At 40.8% G+C, this 13988-nt stretch overlaps 1 protein-coding gene and 2 long non-coding RNA genes across 12 annotated transcripts in view; 2 read left to right on the forward strand and 1 right to left on the reverse strand.

Moving 5' to 3' along the window:
- Positions 1-470: 470 nt before the first annotated feature.
- LOC133485023 (uncharacterized) lies at positions 471-5275 on the reverse strand. Its single transcript, XR_009790577.1, has 3 exons — positions 5082-5275; positions 2160-2260; positions 471-1058 (listed from the first exon to the last, which is right to left on the reverse strand). It is a non-coding gene; the product is annotated as an uncharacterized LOC133485023 (long non-coding RNA).
- LOC133485021 (uncharacterized) lies at positions 3495-5377 on the forward strand. The gene is made up of 3 exons (XR_009790576.1): positions 3495-4847; positions 4948-5167; positions 5262-5377. It is a non-coding gene; the product is annotated as an uncharacterized LOC133485021 (long non-coding RNA).
- Positions 5378-8738: 3361 nt separating this feature from the next.
- Positions 8739-13988, forward strand: part of atp8a1 (ATPase phospholipid transporting 8A1) — a 176995-nt gene continuing 171745 nt past the window's right edge. For 7 of the 10 annotated variants that reach the window (XR_009790381.1, XR_009790382.1, XM_061786766.1 and 4 more), the window contains exons 1-2: positions 8739-8980; positions 9046-9171. Coding sequence is in view for 8 of the 10 variants with exons in the window: in XM_061786766.1 (XP_061642750.1) it covers positions 8845-8980; positions 9046-9171 (262 nt within the window). In the remaining 2 variants the exon portion in view is untranslated. The remainder of the gene's footprint in view (positions 8981-9045; positions 9172-13988) is intronic. The other 3 variants (XM_061786767.1, XM_061786770.1, XM_061786773.1) reach the window with 1 other exon arrangement.

The raw sequence follows: 13988 nt of genomic DNA on the forward strand, positions 1-13988 counted from the left end.
CACAAACAGAGCATCAACACATGAAATCAGACAATATAACAATAGTCACAGGCATTTACTCTTTATCCTCTGCGAAAAATTATCAATACTACTACAGTTTACTGAGTCACTGACAGTAGTTGAAAGTCTTTGTTGTTAGTGTCATCATGAGTGCATTTTGGTGGGCAAGTCACACACACCAGAAGGAAAGGAGTCGCAATGAATAAATCATGATGCACAAACTGTTTAATTCCTTACATTCTATTTAATTATGTGATTACTGCATATTTTGTGAAATACAATATTATATAGAGCTATTTTCTCGATTAAAACACATTACAAGAGTTTTTGGGGGAGCCTGGAACAGATGTTTTTTTTTCCCATTCATTTATTTAATTGGGGAAAGATGTTTTGAGATACAAATGTTCTGAGTTACGAGCGTGGTCACAGAAGAAATTAAACTCGTATCTCAAGGCAAAATGTTAACTAGAAATGTAGAAAGTTGTTTATTTTAGTAATATTTTTCCAGGTATTTTAAACAATTATGTAACTAATAAACAAGCTTATTTTAGGGGGGGAATGAACGCAATGCCAAATGAATGCAACAAATACGACAGGACTCCTGATGCAAATGCTCGGAGAGCCAGATTAAAGGAGTGGCCCAACACCGAATTATACCAATCAAACAATAAAAAAATACACATCACAAAAAGGCAACACACACTTCAAGACGTCCAGGTGCGTTTTGCCTTTTGGGTGATTTTTGTTGTGTGTGTGTGTGAATGTGATGTCACTGCTGACAGGTACCTGTGATGGCATAGCAAAAAAAAATAAAAATGTGATCACGACCATGGAACTGGAAGTTGGACTGATTGCGACTGTCATGGAAATATAGCTCAGCAGGCTGCTCCACGTGATTGGATAATTAAGTCTTTGTCTTTGTCTTGGTTAAGCTGCATGAGGCTCGGTGCCCAAGGTTATCTTTGTACTCTCTGTTCCAAGCCACTTACAGCAGATGATTAATCAGAACACCTTATATACTGCATTCTGTGTGTGTACCCTGTACAACCGCTCCTGTCCTTGTAAGAATAAAACAAAAAGAAAAGTCTGGTTATTTCTCTGTGTTTATTAAAGTAGTATAGAAATTATTGCCGAAACAGAGCGAGTACATACGTCTCTGTCCTGGCTGCTCAGTACAATATGACCAAATACAACAATGTAACATAAATAATTAAAATAGTAAATAAGTGCCCCGAAACAGGCCAAAAAAACGTCTTGTAAATTCGACACACCACAAAAAAAGAGCCTTGTTTAAAATGCTGGACAATGAATGAAAGGATTAAAAAATAATAATAATAGTGAAAAAAATTGCAAAGTATGTGAAATCAGGCTTCAAAATGGTCAAGAGTTGAGCCGTTTCCAGCTGTCAATCAAATACTTCTATGAAATACCTCTTCTATCACAGATTTGCAAGCAGACAAGAGAGGAGCGATCCTCCGCACATGCTATCTCGGGCCGACACCCTGAACTGGTCGCCAGCCAATCGCAGGGCACATACTGTGCAAACAAACAACCATTCGCACTCAAATTCACACCTATGGGCAATTTACAGTCTTCGATTAATGATTGCAACATATCATAACAAATCTGACATCCATGCATCAATAACTTTTGTTTTTTTTTCTTTAGAACAAAAATAATATTTTTTTCAAAATATAGTCCCATTTCTTGAGAGAATGCAAATTTTCCAGGATAAAAGATGAAAGATTACAAGAATAGTTTTAGTATAGTATAGTTTTAGTATTTAGCCTGTGTGGAGGCCACATCCCAAAAACATGCCTGGTAGGTTGATTGAAGACTCTAAAATTGCCCGTAGCTGTGAATGTGAGTGTGAATGGTTGTTTGTGTCTATGTACCCTGCGATTGGCTGGCGACCAGTTCAGGGTGTACCCTGCCTCCTGCCCGAAGATAGCTGGGATAGGCTCCAGCAGCCCGCTACCCAAGTGAGGATAAGTGGTAAAGAAAATGGATGGCTGGATCACTGTGTTATAGTCCTTTAAGCAACTGGTATTTGAACACCAAAAGGTAGAGCAACACATGTAGAAAGACAATAGAACAATGCTTATAGGCATAAAAAAAAAATTTATCTTTTGCGAACAATGACTAATAATGCAACTTACCGAGTCGGTTGTGAAACTTCTTCATGCGTGTCTCTAATTCTGTCTTATACTCCCCCCAGGCGGCCAAGTCATGTACACCAGAAGGAGCAGCACAATAGTCACTGAATAGAAACAAAAAATGTGGCAAAAAAAAATTACTCTTGACTTTGTGTTATTAATGTATGTCTTTATAAAGTACGGTATTATCAAGTGCTATTTTTCTTATTAAAAACACTACTGTACAACTTTTTTTTATTTTTATTTTTTTTTGCGAGGCTGGAAGGGATGAATAGCATTTCCATTCATTTCAGTGGGCAGTCATGATTTGAGATGCAAGTGTTTTGACTTGCAAGCATGGTCATGGAATGAATTAAACTCATATCCCAAGGCACCGCTGTACTGTTTATTTGTAGTGTGTAGTGTGCATGTGTGTGCCTGTGGCGTGAGTTGGAAGTAGCTCCCAGCTCAGATGTGACACCTCAACCGAGAGTGCTGACTGCATCAGTTGGTGTGAGTTTTGCGGTTTGACCTCTGGGGTAAGAATCATCCACACACGCACACAATGATGTTAATTGTTGATTGCTAATGTTGTATTTGGATCTCATTTGATGGTGCAAGTGTACCAAATGAGGTGTCCAGTGGCTGTCGATAGAATTATCTCGCATACATCTATATTACATTATATTAGTATAATGTGTCATATATTTTACTACCTTCAGCGCAAAGTGAAATTAAGCACATTATTCTGAGTGACGCTGTTATGTTACAGTAATCTTACGATTGGAATAAATTAGCCGTCGTCTTTGCATATTTTCACTTTAATAAGGACTTTTCATATCACGGTGGCACGCTTTACTCCATTATATCCTCCCCACAGTCACGAGAAGCTTTTTATTGTCGCATAATGTTGTTTCACACCAGACAGGTTTAATTGGAGTTCACCCTAACACAAGCCCGTCAGTCAAGCAGACATTGTTTCATATTTTTGATTCTCTTTTAGACAATTGTGGTACTTTATTAAAGACAGAGCTGAATTTTTGATCCAGCTCTTGTATTCACCATAAGAGCTGGATCAAAAATGATTTTTACAAAGATAATAATGCTGTTTTGGTTGACAGTCAGAAAAGTATTACATTCAACACCCTCACTCAAAAAATGATTGTAGTTCATCAAAATACAAAAATACACAAAAAAATAAAAAGGTTTTTAATCACTATCTATATATTCACAATATGTTTTTTCCATATTTAGAATTATGGTTGATTGACTGGGACAAATCACATGTTTTAACTGCCTAAACCACCACTCATTTCTTTGTATTTGATATGGTATTTATCCTCATTAGAGTCAACTTTGTTGTCGGAAGGCTTTTTGGGGTCAGTTGGCCATTCTAAGCAGCTGATTTGTGAGCCACAAGAGGGCAGAGTGCAACTCAAAACAGCTTGGTGTCACAAGGCCTGATCAATTCCAGCAGCTTTAGGCCCTGGGCCAGAAAGATGCAGCTTACGTTACTTCTGGCATTGTTTTTCAAACTCTCCAGTGTGAAATGTCACATATCAAATATACACAAAGCATTAGGACCACAAGGAAGCGGACTACTTTTCCAGAAAATAAAAACAACATGGAAATGGGTTTAAATGCACGAATAATCCTACTTCGCGCTTTTTCACCTTTCGCGGGGGGTTCTGGTCCCCATTAACCGAAAATTGAAAATGTGCTGTTTTTCCTTATGATGAAAGTGCAATTTTTGTTCTATCCATCCTTTGCAATTTCCTGGCACTTACTGACCTGAAAGTGTGTGTTTTTTTTGTTTGTTTTTTTCAGCGAATTGAAAACTTTTGGGAAGCACGGAGGCAGATGTGCAAACCAGTCGCTCACTGTGTCACCTACATATATATTATTGCAATGTACAGCAACAGTACATTCTAATGAGGCAGCAGTATTATTATTTTTTTTTTTTTCCACCGACCGCGACAGCCTGCTTTGTTATCGTGCGACAGCTGTGACGTCATTAACAGAGTGCAGTGTTGTATCCGAAAGCTGTTATGAAGGAGCTCACTATATAATGCAACCCTAAACGGGCAGAACTGAGTAGTGAGTGAGCGAACGATTTTGGACACAGCCTTCGAATAAAAATGTTGTCATATCACACGGTGGGGGTTGGTGGCTACGCATAGCCTATGTTAAATCAAAGCGACGGCTCCGTTGTTGTAATGCAGAATTCCAGCCGAGGGGGTGATAGAAGCGAAGCACTGCAGCTTTCAGAAATTGAACAATTTTGAGTCTTTGTGCACATTATGTAAGAGACCAAAATGGACCCCTTCTAAAAGTATTTTATTTTCTTCAATTTTTGGGTCATACCGGGAATCCTGATGTGGGTGTGGAAGGTTTCCTGGAGCTCCCTGAGCGAAAAGTCTGTTTTTAACAATTTGAAATTTTTTTTATTTATGCATAAGCACACAAGCACGACGCTCTCCGAAAATAGAAGAAAGAAATTGCACTGAGAATCATGATGTTTGTGTGGCAGGTTTCCTTGCACTCCCTGATCTCAAAGTGTTATTTTTTAACAGCTTGAAAACTTTTCGTTCACCCTACGTAGTAAAAATTTGACTCCTTCCAAAAGTGTTTTTTCTTTTTCTTCTATTTTTGGGTCACACCAGAAATCCTGATGTGGGTGTGGAAGGTTTCCCGGCACTCCTTGACCTAAAGGTTGTTTTTGTTTTTTTTCAACATTTTCATAAATTTGAATGGCATGTAAACCTGACATAACTGATGAAAGTACAATTTTGTTTAAATGTTTGTGTCGCAGGGGACATCCTGATGCGTGTGTAGAAGGTTTACTGTCGCTCCCTAAACCAGAGGTTTTGTGGTGATCAGCACTCTGAGCCCCCTCTGCAGAGCATGGGCGAAACTCTGTTCCTCCCACCGACTCCCTCTCCGTACCTGGTTTCCATCAGCACTCATCACAGCCTGCACTTAAGCCTGGCAGTTCCAGTGTTCCAGCACCAGAGTATTCCCGCACCTCCATGGTGCCTGACTCTTCTCCTGAGTATTACCTGTTGAAGAAAGTTATTTAACTACATGTGCTAGTATGTACCCTCGTGTCTTCTCCTCGCCCTGCAGTTCCTTCCAGTGTCTCCTGCAACGCCACCCGCCTCAACCACGGTGCCAAGCTCAATTACCTGCTCACTCGTCAGCCTCCTGCACTCTCCTGCTCCCACAGACCACCCTCACGCCTCTGGATTCTGGATCTCGCACAATTCGCAATAAAACCCCTTCCCGTGACTTCTGTTTCAGTATGGTTTTGGGTCCAATCTAACACCTTTGATTTCAAACCATAACAAGTTAAAATTAAAGTTTTCATGTAAGCCTTATGTAATTGACCAAAATGTGGGAGACCTCAAAAAGTGTATTCTTGTTTAGAGTGAGGACCCTGGAAAAAAAATCCTCTTTCGAAGGGGGTGGAGATGATTTGGATCAATTACGTAAGGCGCTCTGTGCGTACCATCGTTTGCGCTTGTGAAATGGGACTACAAAAATGTCAGGTAAAGTCTACTACAACAGCTGAAATTATTTGGAGTTAATCAGTGCCACTTTAAATGGTCGCAGATGTGTGCTAACTCCTGTTTATCATGAGCTTGAATGTGATTGGTTAATTCTGAACACAGCCACGTCACCAGTCATAACAGGGTGCGCACCCTTGTGCCACCACATTATTTGAGTTTATTTTGACTTCTCTCAGAAAGATTTCCTTTTTTTCAATTGAGTTGTATAGATTGTATGTCACATTAATGGTGGAAAAAAAGTTTTGAAATGTTCTCCTTTTATATCCCCAAAACCTTGCATTTGACCAGAGGTGTATAGACCTTTTATATCCACTGTATAATAGGAGTAGAAATGCGAAGACCGATTTAAATTAGTCATCCATGTCATCACGTGTGCTATAAAAGCCATTGCATTCACAGACAAATACACACACAGAAACCCGTGCTGCACATCACTGAGGAGGCAGGCTTCTTGTCACTGTTGCCTAGCAACCGCAGGACCCACAGAGCCAAATCCCTGTGTTGGCGAGCTGATGTTGAATTAGGTGGCGTGGGGAGAAAACAGGCAATCTACTGAAACTGAGGAGGAGGCCATATTGTGGAGATCTCCTTATCTTTGGATGTGGAGACTCTTTGTTGTTTTTACGCAGACTCACAGGTTGCGCCATACATTTCTTCATCGACATGTTCACCCAATATGATGCCCTTGCATTATTTATCCAGCCAGTCTAAGTATAAATACCCACACTTCCTTGTGGAAATTAATCTACAACCTGTACATAAGTAAGCAATGTAAAATGAATACACTATACACAGGGGGTACATTTTGCATGATTAAAAGGCCTGCGTGTACAGTGTGTGTTCGTGAGTGTGACACTGCAGTTCTCGAAAGCGACTGCAGCTGTGCTGTTGCTGCACCGATGCTCTGCGCGGCGTGATTTGCATGTTAACCGCAGGCCTGATTGTCCATACACCATACATACTTTTCAGAATAGAACTGCGTCCTGAGCTTGCTTGGTTCTATTGTCTACTTACATAGAGTGTGTGCGTGATGAGGGATATGAGGGTTATTTGATGTGAGGAAGACGTGAGAGAAATAGACCTGTGATGTGATTAACGCGTGAGTAATAATTTTGGGGACATTAGCAAAAAAAGCTCAGTGGTGTAATGAAAACAACTGAGAGACATGAGGTCACGAAGAAAAAAGAGAGAGACATCTTTGTGATGTGATAAGGACATGATAGAAATTGTTTTCAGGTGATGAGGTAATGAGAAAGATGGCTAGGAGTTAAGGACACGAAGGATCATTTGTGCATGACAGAAGCATTTTCTTGTGATGTCATAAAACACGAGAAGACATAGAGTATGAGAAAGTTATCTATAGTTCCGAGAGTTGATACTGTAAATGCCAGAGAAAAACTTTGGAGGTGAAGGGGACATCAGAAAATAGTTATGAGTTATGAAACATTATATGATCAGAGAATGAGACAATGTCGGAAGTGATGAGGTAATGATTTAGAAATGGCTTGTTGAGGTACTGAGGATTCAGTTCAGGGGTACACCCTGAACTGGTTGCCAGCCAGTCGCAGGGCACATAGAAACAATTATTCACACTCACATTCACACCAACGGGCAATTTAGAGTCTTCAATGAACCGACCACGCATGTTTTTGGGATGTGGGAGGAAACCGGAGTACCCGGAGAAAACCCACGCAGGCACGGGTAGAACCTGCAAACTCCACGCAGGCGAGGCCGGATTTGAACCCGGGTCCTCAGAACTGTGAGGCATATGTGCGAACCAGTCGCCCAACGTGCTGCTGGGAGTAAGGATATGAAAGAAAAAAAAAATGGGACGTGATAAAACACGAAAAGTTGTGTCATGGGTGATAGGTGATACAACACGCTGAGGTGAAGATAATTAGTTCCAAGAGGTAACAAATACAGTGGTGCCTTGAGATACGAGTGACCCGAGTTAAGAGTTTTTTTGAGGTACAATCTCTCATTTGGCAGATGGTGATAGATTATAAAAAAAAGAGACTTCAAGCTGTTTAATGCCACTCCTAGTTGAAGTTTACTGTCAAACTAACAATGAATAGCAGCGATAGTTGTTGGATTATATGACATGGGCTTTGCCCTGCAGTACCTCTGTTGGTTGCTGACCTCCTCCGCCACGCCGCCAAGCCATCCACTTGCTCACGCCACCACCTGCCCCTTCAGCCTCCGCTTGCTTCTGGGTCCCGTGAACATCAGATCGTGACATTATACCCTTTTAAACGATGGATATTTCAACACAAATGGTGCATCAACACATAAACTAACAATATAACACAAACAGGCATATTTTCTTGATCCTCAATGAAAAACAAATATTATTGCAGTTTACAGTCACTTACAGTAGTTGTGTTATACTGCCCCCGGTGGCCATGTTGCTCACACCAGGAGTAGCAGTGATTTAATCATGATGCACAAACTGTTTAATTCTTTCCATCCAATTATGGTATTACTACTTTTATAAAGTAAACATTATAGAGTGCTATTTCCTTGATAAAAACACATTGCAATATTTTTTGGGTGGCTTTGAATGGATTGATGGCATCTCCATTCATTCAAATGCGGAAATATGATTTGAGAGACGAATGCTTTTAGTTACAAGCGTGGTCATGGAATGAATTAAACTCGTATTTCAATGCACCACTGTACATTAAAACAGGTGGAGTGATGGAGTAACGAGGCAAGAAATTAGGACAATACAACTGTATAAAACTGCTGTATAATTTAAGTCATCTTAAAAATGTAAATATCGTGCCATATAACCCCATAAAAATGAGAAGACATGCATTTATATGATAATATATAGCATAATGCTCATACTCAACCTCTGTACCCCTTCAACCTGTGCACAAAATCAACCGCCGCAGGGGGTCGCTCCAGACCAACTAGCACTTTAAACAAAAAAATCCTTCGTATTTACGACTAATGATCACCACAGTGTGACTAACTGCATATCAATCATAAGTTATCGCTACTTTCTGGGCGATTAAAACACCAACTTTGTGATAGTCTTTGTGTCCGGTCATCTTCTTCCACCCCCATTGCGGCTACGAGTGGTACGGTCCGACGAGCAGGGTGCCGCCGCTCCCCTCCGCCTCGCTTTACGGCAGATGCACTCGCGCTTGTACCGCGGCGGTTTGTCGAGGAGATCCAGTGGTGGTGACTACCGGGATGCCTCGGGGAACCACGAACACAGGAAACGAAGCCTCCCGACCTCGACGCCCACGCTAGCAACCACTGCAGTTGGTGGGAGAGGATTCGAGGCTATATTTCACCCTGCTTTTCTTTTAAAAACTATACTGACGTTCTAGGACAAGCTGCGAGTGGCGGCACGACTGAGCAGCCGCGGCCGCTTGACAGGTGCCGTCGCCCGGCACTGCGTGAGGAGATGCCGCCCGTCCAGAGAACCATGTCGGATCTACGAACGCGGGCTGACGGTATGTAGGATTCACAAGAGCACAACTAAACGTTCTGTATTTTGACTAAACAAAGAAAACAACACTAGTCCGTAGTTTGTGGTTATTTCCTGATGAACGCAAAGTACTTACACAAGACGAGAATGAGCTTTTCACACACGTCTGCCAACAAGGTTATTATTATGATTATTATTATCACGCTTTTACATTGCGCTTAGTACATGTGAATATTCAAACACAATGTATGAGTCACCGTCTGGGACATAAAGGATTATCTCTCACACTACTGAAAATGCTCCCACACACGCTATCGTGTTTTTTCCCCACCCGCTCATACGTCACTGAGAATGTTTACACCCTGAAATCCTCTCTCACGCGCTACTTAAACATACTCACAAATTACTAAAATGCTCTCGCGCACATTACAGTAAATGTTTTCATTCACACACCACAGAAATGCTCTCACGAATGACTGAAACACTATCATACACTGCTGAGACGCTCTCTCACACACACAACTGAAACACTTTCACACTAAAACAATTTCAAATGACTGAAATGCTCTCACACACTACTGAAACAGATTTCACTCACATACGCCACATACAATACTCCAATGGTCTCTCAGTCACACACACACACACACGCACACATACACACAGCTGGAAATATTTTCTCACGAACACACCGCCGTCAGGGACATAATCCAGGATGACCTCTCATGCACCCTCACACTCACTTCTGAAATTTTTTTTTTTGCTCACACACTGCTGAAATTCTCACACACTTTACTGAAACACTTAGACACACTACTGAAATGCTCTCACACACCCACTACTGAAATTTCTTGTACTCACAAACACACTACTAAAATGCTCTGATATGCTACCGAAACACACAAACTACTGAACATTTTTCCTCTCTCTCTCACACACACACACACACACAATTGAAACCCACACGTGCACACACACACACACATAAAACACACACACACACACACATTAAAACAGTCTCACATATCACTGAGCATTTTTTTTCACTCGCACACACTACTGAAAGATTCTCACACACTTCTGAAACGCTCTCACAAACACAACAAAAACATTTTTATGCTCACACTACCGAAACTGTCTCTCACCCACTACTGAAATGTTCACACATATAGTACATGACCGAAACACACACACACACACAATACAGATTGATTTAGATTGATTGAATTCTTTATTTCAAAAGTGAAACAACCAGAACAACAAGATTTAAACAAAAAATAAAAATAAAGTTAAATTACACGCATACATAAAAAGGCGTAGGAAGAAGTAAAACTCATTTACTCCTACACCTATCTTTACTTCCTTTTAATCTGAAGAATGAAACTATGACTAAACTACATTACTTATGGACCCTAATAATAATAATGTCTCATTGTTTGTGTGGTGATGCTTCTTGAGGTGAAACAAATGTAGCATGCAGCTGACCTGGTTCTTGCCCATGCAGACGGGGGATGCCCAGCACTGGCTCGACTGCCTTCACATCCCGGGCAACATCACCACCTCAAGCCTGACAGCACACTAATAAGTGTCTGCTCACACACATGTACACACTACACGTCTGCACTTAGAATACAGCTATTGTGCTTCTCTGTGGGACCCTTCACTGCACCTGTAACTTTCTACTGTAGAGTGAAAATGATGCAGCTGCTCAGAAAGAGGATCCAGTAACTAGTTGAAGACATTTCCAGTATATGGACGTGACCAAGATAGCTACTGTAGTCTGCGCACATATTGTACCCGCTCTTGTACGTGAATGTTTTATGAAATTCTTCATCTGTGTTTTGTGGCCTACCCTGATCTCTGACCTCGCCGGACAGGAGGAATAACTTAACTCCAGGGATCAATAATAGCGTACCATATGGTCTATACAACTAATGGTAGTGTGTGTGTTTCTCTCTCTGTTTGTGGAAGGGCATTTTTGATAAGTGCAGGCTCAGGCAATTATTGTAGTTAGTAGTCAGTTTTGGTAATTTGCAGAATGTATTGGTTTGAGCCATTGTGGGTGTTTCCTATTCTACATCTATTCTATAGCCATTCCTCTAAAGACCACAATACATTTGTATGGTTTTCAAATTGCATGGCCAGCCGGATCAAATGCCCAATACTGCCCATAGGCCATAGGTTGCCCATCCCTGCTTTAGAAACAGATTTGTTCAGTGGAACACCATCAACGTTGTACATAATTTGACCATATTTATGCACATTGGGGAAAATATGCCTCACTGATGAAAGGCAATACTTTAGTTCAGCGAGCATCAAGGGATTACCTCTGAGTGTTATGCTTTTTCTTTGGCTTTGGTTTTTGCAACACTAAAGTCCAAAAGAAAGGTAGTACACAGGAGGTCCTCGGTTTACGACAGAGTTGGAATCCTACGGAGCCCATGTTCGCCGTATTTGTACGTAATTCGTGCCGTAGCCTACCACTAACCGATGTTAACATAGTAGTAAAATCATAATTATGTATAGTAAATATTTGTATGAAAAATACTTCTGGGCCATGAATAAAAAAAGAATCAAATGAAAAACCAGTAAGTACAGTGGTAACGGAGCATGCGTCTTGCCTTCGTGCATGCCTTCTGCTAGTTTATTGAATGCCATCTTTAACCTCAAAATGTCGCATGTCGGGGCCGCAGTAAAACGAGGACCCCATGTTCATAAATAGGAAGTGAAGGAAGTCGTAAGACTATAGCTTCAACATAAGCATTGCCACTTGTTTGTAGGGGTGAAACGATTAATTTAATACATATTACAAAAAAAAAGTCGAAACAAAATCCCCTGCCTTGAAGCTTTGCAGTGATAATTTTTCCACACGGACTGATGTTACTGCAGACTCACGGACCACTTTGTGTAGAAATACTGTAAGTTGACATGATGGCAGCAAGCCAGGAGGAAAGGGTCTGTAAAAGACAGAGAATGTCCAAAGTTTGGGATAATTTTATAGTTACAAAAAGAAGATAACGTGCAATGTGTCTACTGTAAAGCAGAACTTGCTAACATATCTACGATGACCAACACAAAGTATGATCGTTAGCTTAGTTAAATATAGCCTACCACTGCTAGTCAGAACTTAGTGTAATGCCCCAACAAGTGGTCAAGGATAGACAATGTCGTTGGTGAGATTTCAATCGCTTGATTAAACAAACGGTAACAAAATAAAAATGCGATAAGTACATTCATACATGAGCTGCTATGGCCACAACTGATGTCTAGGCACTCAACAATATGCAGACTGGCTAAGAGTTTGCCAGTTAACAGCCAGCCGCTAACCTGAACTCATAACAGCCAACTCTAAACTCATTCACTGACTCCTGCGTAGGGCTGCATGGTTATGGCCAAAATGATAATCACAATTATTTTGATCAATATTTTAATCATGATTAATAATCACAATTATTCATCATGTTAGGGAAAACATCTGTATTTTTATAGAATAAATGATAAAAGTATTAATTAATCCAAGAATTTAAATCCTACCAAAGGCTCACTGAATAAATATGCTATTATCTTGTTTAACATCACTTGCCCTGAATCTAAAACAAAATAAAAAATTATAGATCCCTTTTGAGACACTCGCTCTTCACCATGATGCTCCTAATTTCCAATTTTCGCTGTATCTTGTCTCGAGATGACTCGATCTCATCAGTCCATTGAGTAACGTCCGGCTCCCGCGTCAGGGTACTTGTTATTTAGGCAGCTTATTAAAGTCCTAACTATGCATCTGCCTCCTGGTGGTCGGCTGACTACTGGTTGAGATAGTGCTTGATTAAATGTGCAACAGAGCCCGCATTTTAAATTTAAATATCGCTGCCGATCAAGTTAATTTAATCATCGCAGCCTAAATTGTGACCACGATTAAAACTCTCTTAATTGAGCATATGTTTTTTTCTGATTAATCAATGGAATAATCGTGAGAATAATGGCTTCTAAAAATATTCGATAGCTGCAGCCCTTCTTGTTAGCAAAATTAAAAGTAAAATTCATTTATTAATTCATCTTCTGTACCGCTTATCCTCACTAGGGTCGCGGGCGTGTTGGAGCATATCCCAGCTGACTCTGGGCGGGAGGCGGGGTACACCCTGAACTGGTCGCCAGCCTGTCAGTGAACTTCTATTTACACTTATATGATGCATTTGTTAGTCGTCGATGCGACACGTCATCTTTTGATTGTTACGGCTAATATGAACAGCGGTTCAGTCATTTTTTTTACACTTGTATTACAGTTATGTATGGTAAAATGTTACTTGAACATTATATATTATAATGTTTCATTATCACTGGTGGGCAATGTGTATTTGAGTAGGAACAAATCAGAGGTCAACCAACATACATTAGCGTAGGGGTGTCAAACAAATTTTTGTCGCGTGCCACATCTTTGGTACAGTTTCCCTCAGAGGGCCATTATGACTGTACACCATATAAATCAGGGTCCGACATCAATGGTGGCCCGGGGCCACTACGCCGCTGTGTTCTGCCACCACCAATATATGGACACTGGCCCGCTCAGGCGAGTACAACTTTAGAAGTCACCAAAAATTTTCGCCCACCAAAAATGACCCAAAACTGCATTTTCAGTGTCAGTCTTAAATTCTGTTATCGTTGACGCAAGGAGAAACCATGACCAGCACCACCAGACTGGATAAATGGGCACGGATTCGGGTTAGCCTCATGACGATAGCCGAATCGAAGCTAACCCTCCTAGCCTCATACAGTAGCTCGTACTTTGCGACCTGTAGAATGTTGTTCTCCCCTTTCTGAGCGTGTTTTAAGCCGTTTACTGAAACT

The sequence above is a fragment of the Phyllopteryx taeniolatus genome, chromosome 10 (genome assembly GCF_024500385.1).
Source record: "Phyllopteryx taeniolatus isolate TA_2022b chromosome 10, UOR_Ptae_1.2, whole genome shotgun sequence".
Taxonomy (NCBI): domain Eukaryota; kingdom Metazoa; phylum Chordata; class Actinopteri; order Syngnathiformes; family Syngnathidae; genus Phyllopteryx; species Phyllopteryx taeniolatus.